The sequence below is a fragment of the Mizuhopecten yessoensis genome, unplaced genomic scaffold (assembly GCF_002113885.1).
Source record: "Mizuhopecten yessoensis strain PY_sf001 unplaced genomic scaffold, ASM211388v2 scaffold775, whole genome shotgun sequence".
In the NCBI taxonomy this organism is placed as follows: domain Eukaryota; kingdom Metazoa; phylum Mollusca; class Bivalvia; order Pectinida; family Pectinidae; genus Mizuhopecten; species Mizuhopecten yessoensis.
The window spans coordinates 535,117-552,093 of NW_018403715.1; the positions used below are offsets into that span (position 1 = coordinate 535,117).

Below are 16,977 nucleotides of genomic sequence, written 5' to 3' on the forward strand. Positions count from 1 at the left end.
AACTCTGCATTATTGCCCTGAAAAATACACTAAAAGATACATATACAACTCAAAAATACATTGCTAGAAGTAAGGGAGAAAGCTACTTAGACCAGTTTCAAAGAGAATGGGCCAAATGGCAAAACTTTTTTTGAAACACCCAAACTTGAAATTACGACTGATTTACCATAAGTAACTTATCAATTTATAAATATATTTGTTGTATTGAGTAAATGTAAATATTGATTACGCTCACACTGACAGCTAGCTTAGAAATTCAAAATGTAATACAAATTTTCAACAATCCTACCTTTCCTTTTTGATAATTGTATGGATGTTTGTATGATAATGAATGAGTGTGTGTATGTCTTTATATATGTTTGTGTTATGTCATGTTATGTATATATATTGTAACTGTATTGTGTACTAATGCAAAAATTTGAAAAAAAATAAAAAAAATCAAAAAAAAAATCGTTGAGCTGGGCATGACTGACATTCAAGGTTGCGACGTAAAAGACAGTGACCACGCTTGCAACGTCAAATCTCTATTTTATTTCATGTATGTCATGGTCATTACAAAGTGGTATAGATTTGTGAATACTGATTAAAGATTTTGTTGTAAACATATTTGTGTCACAGCTATAACCGGAAGAAAACTGTAGAGATGTTAGTCTTCAAAGTTCAAAAGTACAGAAGTATTATTTGTACCATGGTCATATGGAACCCTATTGTTTTACATTTCAGTATTTGTGTATGACTTAATAACATATTTTATTATTTCCGTTTAACTGCTCTGGAATTTCCCTTTACAATCATGCTCTAACCCTAACCCTAACTTCTGGAGTGAAGCCAGAAATAAGCAGTTAAAATTAATATACATATGTTACCCGCCGGTATCAATCTTAAAAGTAACGTTAGAAATTATGACGTTGCAAGCGACGTCAGAAGTCATATAGCATACTTCTATGTATGACGGCGTCAAATCATCAAATATTGACGGACTGACATATCATTGTGATCAGAAATGTCTCTAGATTTCGAAATCATAAAAATAAAAATAAATGATTTTTTACTGGACCCTAATCCCAGCCGGCGTCTCATTAAAAAGATAATCAAAATGGGATTTGTTATTTCTGATATCAGCTTAATCATAGAAGTGTATCCAGCACCTGTGTATTGATTAGTGCAGGACAATGTGCATAAATCATTACCACAAGCACGGAATTAGTTATCTAAGTCCGTGCCACAAGCTAACCATCTCCAGATCTAGACACGTATATATACTACTGGCTTTATGTCTCTGCCATTTCCGCCCGTGGCTTTAAAATTGTTGACGTATGATATCTTCCGGTTCCGGGTTGATGATGACAACAGGCAAGGGTTAACATTCAAGGATTTGTCCGTGTCCTTCTGCTCAGGAGGGAACAGAGATACGCAAAGGTTTGTATGTTTAATGTATAGTTGACAGAGAACCACACTAAAAGCGCCTTTGTTACATTGTGTGACTGAAAGATAGTATTTTAACTGAAACACGTTAGAAGTTACGTTTAAAATAATAACAATTGCCGTTTATTCTGTCAATAATGAATAATAATAGTAATCGAAAAATACCCCAGTAATATGCTTAATTTTTTTAAGCATATTAGGGGTATTTTTTGTATTACTATTATTATTCATTATTGATAGAACTTCAGGCTCCTATGTTTACACATGAATCTTCGCGTATACACGTGTGTGGTTACGAAATGGGCATCGGGCCAAGCATGGTTGTCTGTTTCAGCCGATTTGACACATGTCAGACTTTTTGTGGCAGGGAATACATATTCCACTGTTTAGGCCATTGTACTGTACACATATTAATTCGCAGTCAGACGCTTGTACTGGACACATGTAAAGTTGAATGAAAAGTCAAGGTCGACGCAGATTTCTTGTTTACCGGTTTATTCCCACAATATGTGGAACATAATCAAAAAACCCTACAGAGACACAATACAATTGATTACATAATGAAACACAGCACTCACATTTATAATTCCTAACAAGTACATTCGGTGCATACATATTTGATCCGTTAACACACAATAGGTTATTCAAAAATAGGAATAACTTTACAATGACTGACTTCATCATAATCAATAGTTGAAATTACTTACACAAATTACTTATACATAATTATATTGAATACAATTATCCTCATCAATTATTGCTTGTTTACATTATCACATACATTATTAAAATACCTACCCCAACTATGGGTCGGGGGTTTACACGAATGAAGATCTGTATCCGCGCGTTCTCAATCGAAAACTATCATCTCTGTAAAAGAGACATGTAAATCACAATTTACGTCATGTTGATAAAAACATATATTCATTACTTTAAAAAGAGCTATCTATGTATCGGTTAATTATACATGACGTAAGATAAAGATTCTGTTAATTTTATAAAAAGTACAATTTCACGATATATAATTAATGCTACTTTATCCAAAATCTCATTAATATAATAATTTAACATAAACCAATTACAGAAGAAGACTTTGTCACATCTATATGTGTACATACCAGATCTAGAGAAAGACTTCAAGACTCAAACCTCTGGATATAAATTACATCCACCCTTTAGCTCTGTCTATGAATGAGTACTAAAAACCGCGCCAAAACATGTAACAAAGACAACTGGACTGACCACTAACGAAAACGAGGTAACACCTATATTTAGAACAATTACCTTATATGGACGTAACAAGGTAAGACAAGTGACATGTGACAACATACTCACGTGTACAAAAACAACACAGGTAAACGGCACAGTGATCGTACACAGAACATGTATACGCGAACAGCACGATATACGCAGCGCAACAATTAATTTAATTTAAAAACATTTTATCACAGCCTTTATTAAAACATCAATATTTTCACATTGTTACACACACAAAACATATAATTATACTGTACTGTATACCTATAACGTTACATGCATATAATTTGAGGAGAGAGAGAGGCTTAACGTAAGCGCAGGCAAATTTGTCACATTAGGAATGGTTTCAGTTTATAACTCGTCCAAATACGCATCTATCAAAATGCCGATGAGCACAGTACAGAAGAAAATTTGATTGAAATTTCTATAAGTAAACATTGTTGTAAAACCGACTGAATGACGTCACGCAGCAATACTTGTGACGTCATCAGGCCTTATGTAGTTTTGCTCAAATGTGCAGGCAGTTTAGCCACCTTCAAACATTTCACTAATTTGCAAGTAATGTAGGTGTTTTACACAAGTCCTACTGATACAAACCGCTCCAAATGTGTGTGTGTAACAATGATTAACATTGAAATAATGTCTTTTCTTAGTTGTGATAGTTTATTTTCGGTAACTTGAAGAAACTGATTAATGCTGTTTGAGTAAGATGGCTGGGATCAGCTGAGATGAGGTCAATTTAAGGGCATCGCAATTAAAGACTCAGTCCTGAACCAAAATAAACTTCCAAATCGGTGTCCAAAATCATATTTTTCATCGGGTGCGGATGAGAAAGTCCAGGGCTTTCAACGCTCATTTTTCCCAAATGATTTTTCGATAATTTGTCAAATGTACGTCTCAGATTGTGTTGCATGTCAACGGAAAACATCTGACAAATTGAAATGATTTTTTGGGCTTGAAAACTTCAACAGGGACTGTCTCGGGTGTTATAAATGTACCTACTTTTCATGTAAAATCAGCCTTTGGTAACAACGCTAGTTAGTTGTCGGTCTCTACATACAATCATCATGGGATTGTACAGAAGTACTTTCAGGCCGACAACAAATTATTTTCAAATATAAATCTCGAACATTTCTTGATGCTATTTTAATTAGAGTGTTGTAAGATGGCTGAATGTTAGACGCAAACTATACTTTTTAAAAGGTTTTCTAAATACAAATTGCATGAAAAAATGAATTATCAAATCTTTCTGGGCTTTATTTCCATAAACATGCATTGGGTCGTCAGTACATTGTATGTACCAATTAAAGTACACTTGTAGAAAAACAATTTACTTGCATGGACAGCTCAGTCGACCAGAAAACTGCAATTATAGCATTGAGATATGGGTATTTTTTCAATTTGTATGTACCTGGTAATGCATTTACACTAAATAACAACCAATAGGGCTCAGATCTAGGAGTTGAGTTGACGAGATGTCCATCCCACAGACCAAATATTTGAATTTGTTGTGTTACGAGATATTTCATAACTGTTTTAATTATAGTATAACTTTTCCATTCTTATACCTCTAATTGTCGAAAAGTTTGAAGCCTTTAACTGTGTTGAAGACTGTGGTGACATTATTTACTTCACATCTTATGTATTGTGACGTCATATGGCATTTTCGTCACAGGGTGTCGAATTTGGGTGCATGGCAACTATGCCTGCACTAACGTTACACTTTTTTCCTAGTCTTTGTCCCCCAGGATCCGTTTTCGGGTATCTCCTTGCTAGGCATACACCCAGTACATGTCCAGCATTGTCTCAGAACTGGATTGTAAGGAACCCTGGATCTGAAATATCTAACCAGATGATCTAGCACGAGTTAAAATTCCTCTGACCCTGATATCAGACTAAAAAAATATTGACAGAAGTGTTGGATCTATCTGTCAAAATGTATAAGTCTGGTATCGGGGCCAGAGGAAATTCAGGCTACCTGGTTTTCAGTAATTGCCCTGTGAGTCTAGTTCTGCTACCTTTGAATAACACTTATAGTCTTATATATTAAGTCACTAATGGGTTATCTGGTTATGCAAATGTCAGTCATTGTCAAGGCCTAGGGTTGGTGGTTTAATTTTCTACCCTAGTCAACCTGGACTTCATGTAGGTAAAACTGGTCGAGGCATATACACAAATGATTAATCTAAACAACAGAATTATATATGGATGTTATTATTTTCAATTTCTTATTTTTTTCTCCTCTGAACAGACAATTTGACTGAAAGCATAATAACTCTTAAAAAATATAGAAAGCAGGGTCAAACATTTTGTGTTCGTAAAAACTTGTGCAAGTCTGGAGATGAAAAATGCTTAGTCAGACGTTGTCAGGTGATTTGAACCTGGAACCCTCTAAACCTTAGACGAACACTCTACCAGTTTACTACATTCCTCCATTTGTCTTCATTCAAGTCTTTGTCCCTGAAGACAACCCTATTTACAACCCAGGTTTTGGTATCCCGTTGTCAAGCATTTATCTAGTACTTGAAACAATGGTTCTTTATAGGTACCAAATAACTGGAGAGCGAGAAGTGCACGGCCAGACCGATATTCGAAACTTGGACCCTCCAAACTCCAGAGGCTCAGCCTGTTGAGCTGGCAATCGACGCAGTGCAGCACTGCTACATACTTGCCAACTTTTGTAGAGGAGATTCACAAGCCGAAAATTTAAATATAATGAAACAGTTTATGACCCCAAAGAGAAAAAATTAAACTTGAAAATAGCCCCTTTGAGTTCTTCTTTTAAATGAAATAAACATGAATGTAGTTAAACAAATTCACTGAAAATGTCCAACTTTAAATTTATGGTCCAAAATCCGGATTCTCCGTCCAAAATAGTAAGAGCTGGCAAGTAGCGGCTATATACCTATGTTATTGTCAATAGTAAATATGACCATTAACAAGTATTATATGGTTAGTCAATACAGCTAATGTTTAATTTCATGTTTAATTTTCTATATATCACAACAAAAGTCCATTTAAAATTTTCTTAAAGAAAATTGATATATTTTGTCAAAATATTCTATTAAAACTTGCACAAAATTTAATCACATTAATTGTAATCTTTCCTAAGAAAGATTTGAACAAAAAAACGGTAGGAATGTGTTCCTTACTCGACCGACTAAAATGCATTATTCTACCTCTTTAACCCATCTATAGCGTAACCATATGTCACAGTCTACATCAAAAGATACAATACATATCATCAAATACATTTCAGACCACACTGACACCCATCTGCTTCACAATGAATAAAACTGTCGGGTAACAATGATTTTTTGTATTCCTTTTCATTTGGTTCCTGTGGAGTTAATTTCAGTTATGTAAAGATTCCATTTGAAATACATTCAACAAGATGGTGTCTCATGTAAGCAATATTACTGGGTAATATCATTCCTGTGAAACCAATTGAAAACAAAATTCTACCAAGTCAGCAACAGCTAATACATGAACCTGGCAACCAACTCCATTTTTCTGTTGTTGCTCCTTTGATACAGATCATTTGCAGGCGATTACAAATTTTAAAAGTGACCGTTTTACTAGGCGAGGTTTTACTAGGCGAGGTTTACTAGGCGAGGTTTTACTAGGCGAGCTCGTAATAATTTGTATTTATAATTGCAGTGGGTTACCATGGCGACTGTTCAGTTAGTATTTATTGCTGTGGTTTTCCTTGTCGCCACTCAAACTGGTAGAGCGGCAGAATGTGAGACAAACATTTCCAGTATTTTGTCGGAGCTGGAGAATGAAGCACAGAGTAAACAAGGCAGTATGACAGCAAGTGATGTTTATCAGGCGGTGTACGAGTGGGTCCCTCTCAGTCATCGTAACGTCACAGAGCAGTGTCTACACCAGGGGTTCAATAAAACGCAATGTTTACTTAACAAGGTAGGTCTATACCGAAATTTGTGGTTTTTGAAATGATAATAAATTAAATTTGTTTTGCAACCATCATGATTTTTTTTCTATAAGATTGTTGATGTGAATGACCTTGACACACTTTTAAGGTCATATCTGGTCCAATGTTAATAAACTTTTAAAAGACCTCATCTCAATAAACAAAAGGTCTAGCGTGGGGATATATTTGGCAAGTAGTATAATGGGATATATATATATAAAGAGCTATAAAGTTTGCTCAACTTAATGTCCTTGGTTGACTTTCAAGCCAGGTCACAAACGAAAGCACGCATACACAACACACATGGAGGCACATCCTTAAATGACATTAGCTGTTAATAAGACGTTAAACAAAATTAAACCAAACCACAGGGTCAAATGTGTAAAAAAACTTTTAATAAGTTCTTTTAAATAACTTGCAGTCATAGATACTCATATATTGCCTTATTTACCTGGTAGCTTTATTTTAGTCCACTTTTAAGGTTACAATTGTGAGATTAATACAAGGTGATGGATGAGCAATTAATGCCTATTGGGCCACTATTAATGTTTGTTTGTAATTTATTTTTTGTACACTATTTGTCAAATAATGATAACAGTTTTAGATACAGATAGGTTTTCAATAACTTAATGTTTATTTGAATCAGTGCCTGACTTTTCAAGAAATCCTCCGTCTATATGATCTGAATGACACCTCTGCACTCTCAAAAGATGATATACAGGAGTTGTCTCCCTTACTTTCCCTCATTGCAAAAGCCAAATCTTGTGATAGTCACAATAAGTCTGTTGATGATGAAAGGAAGGAGGAAGGAAAGCACAAAGCCAAATCATCAATGGTGAAAGGTAGGTCATTGCAAATGTTTTCGGCTAATATTGTAGGACATTTTCTAGAATATTACAGGGAAAATCCCGGAATTTGAGAGAATTGGGCCATTTCAGCAATTTTTAGTCATTAACAAAATCAAGAGGTCTAAGTAAATTTTTAGGTCACCTATTCTGATTGCTTTCTGTCCGTCGTTGTGAGTAAACTTTTTACATTTTCGACTTCTCAAGAACCAGTGGATAGAATTTTTTCAAACTTGGTCAGAATCATCCTTGGTAGATAAAGCTACAAAATTATAAAATTGGGATACCTACCCCAACCCCAGGTGCAAGGGCGGGCCCCAAAGGGAAAAATTAACCAATATTTCAAAAATCGTCTTCACCAGACTCAGAGGTACTACAATCAATTTCTCTGCATGGATGGAAAGATCATCAGAGGCTTTATTTAAATCTTAAATTTCAGTACTCCTGGGCCTTCTGTTCTCCCTAAGGGAGGGGGTAAAGTTTACTATAGTTTATATTGGGAAATAAAACTTTTGGGTATATTTTGTTCATTTTCCATAGGAATTTATTCTTACTTGGTGAGAATCAAGAGGTACTACAGTCAATTTCTCTGCATGGATGGAAAGATCATCAGTGGCTTTGTTTGAATTGTAAATTTCAGTACCCCAGGGCCGTCCATTCTCCTTTGGGAAGGGGGTAAAATTTACCATAGTTTATATAGGGAAATAACACTTTTGGGTATATTTTGTCAATTTTCAGTAGGAAATTAATCTTACTTGGTGAGAATCATTTTTGGAGGAAGATGGTATCAAATTGTAAAATTGGGATTCCTGCCCCAACCCCAGGGGCCAGGGCGGGGCCCCAAAAGGAAAATTAACCAATATTTCAAAAATCTTCTTCTCCAGACTCGGAGGTACTACATGTACAGTCAATTATTCTGCATGCATGAAAAAAATTTCAGTGTCTTTGTTTAAAGTGTAAATTTCAGAACCCCAGGGCCGTCCATTCTCCTTTAGGATGGTGGTAAAATTTACCATAGTTTATATCGGGAAATAGCACTTTTGGGTATTTTTTGTCAATTTTCAGTAGGAAATTAATCTTACTTGGTGAGAATCATTCTTGGAGAAAGATGGTTTCAAATTGTAAAATTCGGATACCTGCCCCAACCCCAGGGGCCAGGGCGGGGCCCCAAAGGGAAAATTAACCAATATTTTAAAAATCTTCTTCTTCAGACTCAGATGCAGTACAATCAAATTCTGTGCATGGATGAAAATTCTGTCAGGGACTTTATCTCTTTTTCATTTTTATTACCACCGGGCCATCCCTTCTCCTTTGGGGAGGGGGTAAAGTTGACTTAAGTTTATATATGGAAATAACACTTTTGGGTATACATGTATATATCTTTTGTCCATTTTCAGCAGGAAATTATTCAAACTTGTTGTTTGGAATGATTATGATGCCAGATGGCAATTAGTTGGAATGAGAAAATAAGATCCTGCCCCAACCCCAGAGGATGAAGGGGTGGGGCCCAAACAGGGATTATGGTTAAAAGTTAAAAAAATCTTCTTCATCAGACGCAGATGTTTACAGTTCATTGATAGAAAGGTCTTTACCTAAATTACCATTATCTTATATATAAATTAATTGTAAATTTCACTATCCCCCCAGGTCATCTGCTCTCCCTTGGGGAGAGGGTACTCATCTCAACAGCAAAATAATTTATTTGAATAATTTTTATACGCCCGTCAAATTTGACGGGAGTAAATTATGGTATGGCGTTGTCCGTCCGTCCGGCGTAAACTTTTGTTTGTCCGGCAATCTCCTCCTTCATTTTTTGACCGATCTCTTTGAAACTTGGTATACATTATAATCATGATATGAAGTTGTGTCTCCCTTAAAAAGAATTTTGATTCGACAATTTTTACAAAAGTTATTGCCCTTTGTTCATTTCAGTATTTGATTTTTTGTCCGGAAATCTCCTCCTACATTTTTCAAAGGATCTCTTTGAAACTTAGTAGGATCAATAATCATGATATGTTGTTGTGTTTCCTTGAAAAGAATTTTGATTCAACAATTTTTACAAAAGTTATCGCATTTTGTTCATTTCAGTATTTGATTTTTTGTCCGGAGATCTCCATCTACATTTTTTGACAGATTTATTTGCAACTTAGTAGGCTAAATAATCATGATATGTTGTTGTATTTCCTCGAAAAGAATTTTGATTCCACGTTTTTTGCAAAAGTTATTGCCCTTTGTTCATTTCAGTATTTCATTTTCTTATCCAGAGATTTTCTCCTACATTTTTATAGCATGTCAGCTAACCACTCTTTGAATAATGCAGATCTTATTTCAATGTTAGAAAGTATATAACACTACATGGCATTCGATGTGTTGTATCTTTGAGCAAGATACTTTACTTCGCTTGTTCCAGTCTGCTCAGCTGTACGTGGTTGGGCAGTGCTAGAATTGTTGAATGCTAGCTGTTAGCACCGAAATGGCAGCTCCGGCTGTATGCTCCCCAGGGAGTTGAGAAAGACATTGGCTGGTTGCAAAGGCCTTATAACCACGGATAATAATTTGTGAACCGCTTTGAGACGACCGGTATATAAGAACCTCAGATTTTTATTATTATTAGTATTATAAGTCACTGGTGTGGGCTTGAAACCCTGTCATCTAGCCTGTTACACATCAGATTATTCAGGGCTAGAAATTGTTAAATAATTTCAAATTTTGACTAGTCGATGGGCTAGCAGTTTTAAGAACCTCTAGTCCAGCTGGACGTTTCACTAGTTTCAGACTATCTGACTATCATTATTGTCTAGCCCTATAGTTCCACCCACTGGAAACCGGGTAATGTCCGCTGCAGACTAATTTTTGCCTTTGTCGCCAGTCGTAGTGAGGACAAGTTAAATATGGATTATTTGGTGAAGGGCCAAAGTTTGAAGGGCGAAAATGTCCCGGAATACAGTATTTAAATACATTATATACAATTATGAGCCAACTAAATTGAATGAATTGTATCCAGGAAGAAATGTATTGATAAAATTTGCTCTACTTTGCATTGGTAGATTATGTTTTTCTAATTAACTAGAACATTAAGCCTTTGTTTAATGTACCTGCTCATAGATATTAAGATGTTATGGCCATGGACCGGCAGTGCTTGTAAAGACATGTTCACAGTCTGGTTCTTTTTGTACAGCCTGGGGATATGGATTTTTGTTTGTGACGATCATCAACATTTGTTCCTTGGCTGGAGCTATGGTCCTGCCCTTTATGAAGAGGGCTGTGTATAGGCAGCTTCTTATCTTCATGATCGGTCTCGCCGTGGGTACACTGGCTGCAAATGGACTCCTTGTGCTCATACCAGAGGTAGGTCTTAACACATACTGTATACAGGAAATTGTTCGATGCACTTTAATTTTTCGCCATTTTCACCCATGCGGCACTTCGTAATAAGGGGCGAATTGATCATTACAGCCAATATAACTTATAATTAAACGACATAACATACCTTATAATTGAATGTGAAAGCCGAAATTGATACTGGTGGAAAATTCATTTTATGGGTGCAGGGCAAAAGTTTGATTGGGCGAAAATTTCCCCATTTACATATTTAGTATATACGTCAGCCAGAGAATCTGAATCTTTGTGCTCATATATAATCAAGAACTCAAATATATTTGCCCAAAGAATTCCTGCGGTTTATATTGATTTTGTAAAATTCAAAGGAACTCTTTTGCTTGTGTCCTTATCTACTGTGTAAAATATTTCTGGTATTTTTGAAATTGTGATTCTAAAACATATTATCAATAGATTGTTGATATTTCACATTCAATGCTTATATTTAATTGTGTTGTCTGTTATATGGATTATATGGTAATAAGTAACTGGATATAATTATATATTTTTGAATGCAGGCCCTAGGACTTATGTACATAGAAGATCATGCAATCAGCTCAAACTACGTATGGAAAACAACAACAGTCATGGGCGGCATCTATCTCTTCTTTCTCATCGAACGTGTCCTCAAACTGCTGCTCAGCTGGAGAGAGGTGTGTACATACACTACATTATAATTAATTGTATACTGCATTGTATTAAATATATACTACATTGTATTAAATATATACTACATTGTATTAATTGTATACTACATTGTATTAAATATATACTACATTGTATTAAATATATACTACAATGTATTATATATATACTACATTGTATTAAATATATACTACATTGTATTAGATATATATACTACATTGTATTAAATATACACTACATTGTATTAAATATACACTACATTGTATTAAATATGTACTACATTGTATTAAATATACACTACATTGTATTAAATATATACTACATTGTATTTAACGGTCTCCTTAAACACCATGTTAGCTTGCCTACAACTATAAACAATAGATAATACATGTATTACCTTAATGAGAGTAATGAAATGTTTGTCAGTTGGCATTCATAGTAATATGAACTTCAGATTTTCTTTTCGAACTTCATAGATTTGTGTATTGTGTTTGGATGTAAAGACAGTGTTGTAAAATAATCAGAACATTACATGAAAGGCCAAGGTCATGAATATGGGTCTTAGAGAGTGGTTTACCCTAGTTTAATTACTAACTGTTGTTATGTCCTGCTATTTTAAAGTTAACCATGTCTGTCCTGTCCCTTTGCCATTCACTATCATAACTCAACTGACTTCATTTATCTTCAGATTTTCTAGCTTGTAAAAGTTAAGTATGAAATACCTTGAATGAGTTCATATTTCAGGGTCCGAAGGTCAATGCCAAGGTCACTGTTGCTATTTATAGATCGACCAGATTGATATCACTGTTACTATTGATAAAAAATTGTCATTGAAGCTGATTTCACAGGGTTTTAGGGGCATTCATGTCTTGTAGACATTTTCTTTTGCGAGAATTTTTAGATTTATGTTTTACATTTCTAGTGACTTCACTTAAATTTTTGATGTAATATTTTATCTTAATATCGTTTTTTACTAATAAATAAATGTTCTGATCAATTCAGAGAAGGAGGGATGGTGGTTACCAGTCTGATGGTGCTGACGAGGATGAAGATATGTACTCCTCCATCAAGAAGAAAACCCCTATCACTACAACGCAAAAATACAAAAATCCTAAGAACCTTCCCGGTGCTCTGCCATTGTCAAACAGTGAGACACCACTCACCGATGACGACTCGCAAGACAATGTCCTGTCCACGATTAATGTAGAGGTACTGTGTCTTGATTCTGTGTTTTTGTCTCTAACCATACAATCTCATGTTAATTTATTTACTTATAAAAAGATTTCATATGGACCTGTTGCTGGTTGCTAGGAGGTGCAGAATGCTGGTTATCACATTGCTTGGCATACAAATCTTATTGCATGATTCACACTTTTATACTATGATACATTATTATACATGTTTGGATCAAAGAGATATTTAAATGAAAATAGAATATCTTCCTGCCTGTTCCGGAAGTAAATTATTGAGAAACAAATCAGTTTATGTAGTGGCGATCATTTATTTTGTATTGGCCACTGTTTACATGGCAGCTGTACTGTGTTTGTATTGGGCACTGTTTACATGGCAGCTGTACTGTTTTTGTATTTGCCACTGTTTACATGGCAGCTGTACTGTTTTTGTATTGGGCACTGTTTACATGGCAGCTGTACTGTTTTTGTATTGGCAACTGTTTTCATGGCAGCTGTACTGTTTTTGTATTGGCAACTGTTTTCATGGCAGCTGTACTGTTTTTGTATTGGCAACTGTTTTCATGGCAGCTGTACTGTTTTTGTATTGGCAACTGTTTTCATGGCAGCTGTACTGTTTTTGTATTGGCAACTGTTTTCATGGCAGCTGTACTGTTTTTGTATTGGCCACTGGTTACATCGCAGCTGTACTGTTTTTGTATTTGCCACTGTTTACATGGCAGCTGTACTGTTTTTGTATTTGCCACTGTTTACATGGCAGCTGTACTGTTTTTGTATTGGCCACTGTTTACATGGCAGCTGTACTGTTTTTGTAGTAGGCAATAGTTTCTTTTGGCTCATAAATATTACTACTGCGTCATTTATGTAGTAGACAAAAAACCCACAAAAATAATCACACAATGTTGCAATAATACTTTACAAATGAGAAAATGTTTATAATCAGGAATTCTCCTGAAACTGAGAAGGTGAACTATAACATACTGTGAAATCACTAGTTTTTGTAGTGTTTTTAATTTCATTGATTTCCTAGGTATTCTTCATCCACAAATTCATAGGTCCACAAAGTTATTAGAAGTTTGACATAAAGCAATTCTCCGTTTGAGAAGGTACTCTTAATCCATCAATTCATCTACCCAAGAAATTGTGTTTTGTTGAGAAACCACAAAATTTGGGCCCCACGAAAATCTCTTGATTTCACAGTTTATGTGTACTTTGGTTGTTGGGTATTTTTCCCTACTTTACTATCATTTGATCTTGATTATTATATAAACATGATCTGTTCCAATGTCCCGTCTTGTTTGACTTACTATGACATGATGTTAAAACTAAGAGGCTGATGAACCGGTTTGATACAGGTTAAACCCCAGAACGGCAGTACAGCGGCCCATGCGAAACGTCCAATAGCCACCGTAGCCTGGATGATTATATTCGGGGACGGGATACATAATTTTATTGACGGTTTGTCCATCGGAGCAGCATTTACCGACAGCACTCTGGCAGGCATCAGTATATCTCTAGGGATCATCTGTGAGGAACTTCCACATGAGTTAGGTAATTACCATATGTATTCAGCAATAAGCCCATGCCTGATAGTATCTATTGTAGTTCAGTAGAAATAACACTATTTTATTGTCCTGTAATAACCCTTTCAACCCTATATAACTTAAGTAGACTATACCATGCATTGATGGAATGATCTGGATGAATCCATTATATATGGTCTACAGTGGTGAAAGGGATAAGCTAACCCTCTACTTTGTGTCAGAGATTAGGTTCTGGCCTGCTAGGCTTATTGGAGAAAAAGTAATGTATCTGTTTCAAAGTAATTGCTTTTAGCAGGACAATGAAAAATTCACTGTGTCTACCTGTTTTATTCTTTAGAAATGAACAGATGATATAGCATATTAGATTGATATCTCAAAATTTCAGTATTTTATTATATTCTCCATACTATAATTTGTGAGAGATAGTTTTGCAACAGAAGTATTCTATGATGCACCACCTTAAAATACCTGGAGACTGTGTGCAGCATATATGTGATTGGTAACGATACTGGTATATTAGGAAAACGATACCTTTTCCTGATTAAGAATTTATAATTGCCAGGTTGGCTTTGAAACCTATTCTTTTTGAATGGCTTGGGGCCTCTGAAGTAGGAACATTTTTGATTTCTTATTTTTTGTCATGTTTTGTCTAGATAATTTTGAAGCTAAACTGCACTTACTGGTATTAAAGAAACATCATTGTACTATAGATGTTGAATTTAACCTCTGTAACAACTGGTATAACATCCATTCCATTTGCATAGGCAGGGTTTGTGCAGGCCATGAAAAGACCCCAAAACAAAAGGTTAGCCTTGAAAAACCCTGAGATTGATGAAAAGGCCCCAAAAGACCCTAAATTAAACAAAAATGTCTGGAAAGGGTCAAAATGAGCCTTAAGTTTGTCTAGATGATCATTGAAATATGATTGGATGTTAATTGTGGTGGTTTTGTGGTGTTATTCTCAAAAAAATGAACTCGGAAAATACAATAAAATAAAATATTTGTTATGAGTTAATTTCTAGATTTTCGGACTACTGAACTGTGTTAGATTTTATGGTTGTTTGGTTTTAAATATTGTAAGTTAAGAGACATCCTGATGACTTATCCAAATATCTATACTTTGAAAATTTGTAAATGGCGGGAGATTTTAAGCTCTTAAGAGACCCTAAAAAAGCCTTGAATTTCATAGATTTTTTTTTGTACGAACCCTGATAGGGCTTAAGTTTGACTCGCTAACCCTGATAGGGCTTAAGTTTGGCTCGCTATACATGTATGTAGCAGACTGGGCCAAAGATTTGCTTTCTACCCGAGTTTGATCTCTTACAGGGGACTTTGCTATTTTGATCAACGCGGGAATGAGTATGAAGAAGGCACTGATGTACAACTTCCTGTCTGCATGTATGTGTTACCTCGGCCTCATAGTTGGCACGCTGTTGGGAGAAAACACAACGGCACATGACTGGATCTTTGCCATAGCCGGAGGGATGTTTCTCTACATCTCACTTGTTGACATGGTAAGTAAAAGCTGTAATCACAACAATTTCTTTTTTATTAGAGCCCCGCGTCACAGATGTGGTTGCCCTATATATAGTGTCCGTCTGTCTATCCATCTGTTGATCAGCACTTTCGTTTCCTGGCATGATCCCAGAATCCAAAAGACTTATATTGAAATTTGACATAGTTATACACTGTGATATGTTAATGTGCATTAAGGGTTTAAAAGCTTCAAAGGTCAAGTTTAAGGTCACCATTGCTAAAAATAGATGGGGGGGGGGGGGGATATCTTTATTTCAAAATCAGAAAGACTAATCTTTGACATGGTGATTTGCGATTTACTGTGACAGGTAAATATGCAATAGGGATTTTGAAAGTTTCTAAGGTAAAGCTTAAAGCTGACGGTGCAAGTTAAAAAGCTTTCAATTGAGATTTTTAGGTTACCTGAGACAAAGTCTCAAGTGACCTATTGCGATCGTCGTCGTCCGTCGTGCGTCCGTAAACAATTTACATTTTCGACTTCTTCTCCAAAACCGCTGAACCAATTTCAATAAAATTTTGCAGGGACCTTCCATTGACACAGGTCAACAAAAATTCTGGCCGGTTTAGTCCAAAGCCCCAAGGGGCCTGAGGGGCGGGGCCAAAAAGGGTCAAATTGACTAAAATTTCAAAAATCTTCTTCTCCAAAACCCCTGAACCAATTTCAATGAAATTTTGCAGGGACCTTCCATGGACTAAGGTAAACAAAAATAGTGGCCGGTTCAGTCCCAAGCCCCCAGGGGCCTGAGGGGCGGGGCCAAAAGGGGTCAAATTGACTAAAATTTCAAAAATCTTCTTCTCAAGACCCAGATATGGTAGAATCAAATACTCTTCATAGATGGAAGGGTCTTAAGGTGCTTTACGAAAATTGTTAATTTCTTGACTCTGGGGTCTCACGTTTCCCCCTGGGGAGGGGGTAAACTTTACTATAGTTTATATAGGGAAATCACATTTTGGACTAACATTTGTTTAACTTCCATTGGAAGTAATTCAATTTCGGTTAGCATTATCAGTATTAGGTAGCAGTTTGATAATAAGCACATATGAGCCCTGCCTGACCCCAGGGGCTGATGGGTGGGGCCAAAAACGGTCGAATTTACTGAAATTTCAAAAATCTTCTTCTCAAGACCCAGATATGGTAGAATCAAATACTCTTCATAGATGGAAGGGTCTTAAGGTTTATGACCCTAGGGTCTCACGTTTACCCCCTGGGGAAGGAGGGGGGG

General features: G+C 35.7%; 1 protein-coding gene and 1 long non-coding RNA gene across 2 annotated transcripts in view; one reads left to right on the forward strand and one right to left on the reverse strand.

Annotated features, from left to right (window-relative positions):
- Positions 1-1,335: 1,335 nt before the first annotated feature.
- LOC110452831 (zinc transporter ZIP14-like) overlaps positions 1,336-16,977 on the forward strand; it is a 20,142-nt gene continuing 4,500 nt past the window's right edge. Inside the window, exons 1-8 of the mRNA XM_021501529.1 lie at positions 1,336-1,419; positions 6,343-6,606; positions 7,263-7,458; positions 10,640-10,809; positions 11,358-11,492; positions 12,487-12,693; positions 14,030-14,225; positions 15,545-15,732. Of these exons, the coding sequence (XP_021357204.1) occupies positions 6,352-6,606; positions 7,263-7,458; positions 10,640-10,809; positions 11,358-11,492; positions 12,487-12,693; positions 14,030-14,225; positions 15,545-15,732 (1,347 nt within the window). The 5' untranslated portion in view covers positions 1,336-1,419; positions 6,343-6,351. The remainder of the gene's footprint in view (positions 1,420-6,342; positions 6,607-7,262; positions 7,459-10,639; positions 10,810-11,357; positions 11,493-12,486; positions 12,694-14,029; positions 14,226-15,544; positions 15,733-16,977) is intronic.
- On the reverse strand, positions 1,797-2,904 carry LOC110452838. Its single transcript, XR_002463229.1, has 3 exons — positions 2,544-2,904; positions 2,224-2,295; positions 1,797-1,955 (listed from the first exon to the last, which is right to left on the reverse strand). It is a non-coding gene; the product is annotated as an uncharacterized LOC110452838 (long non-coding RNA).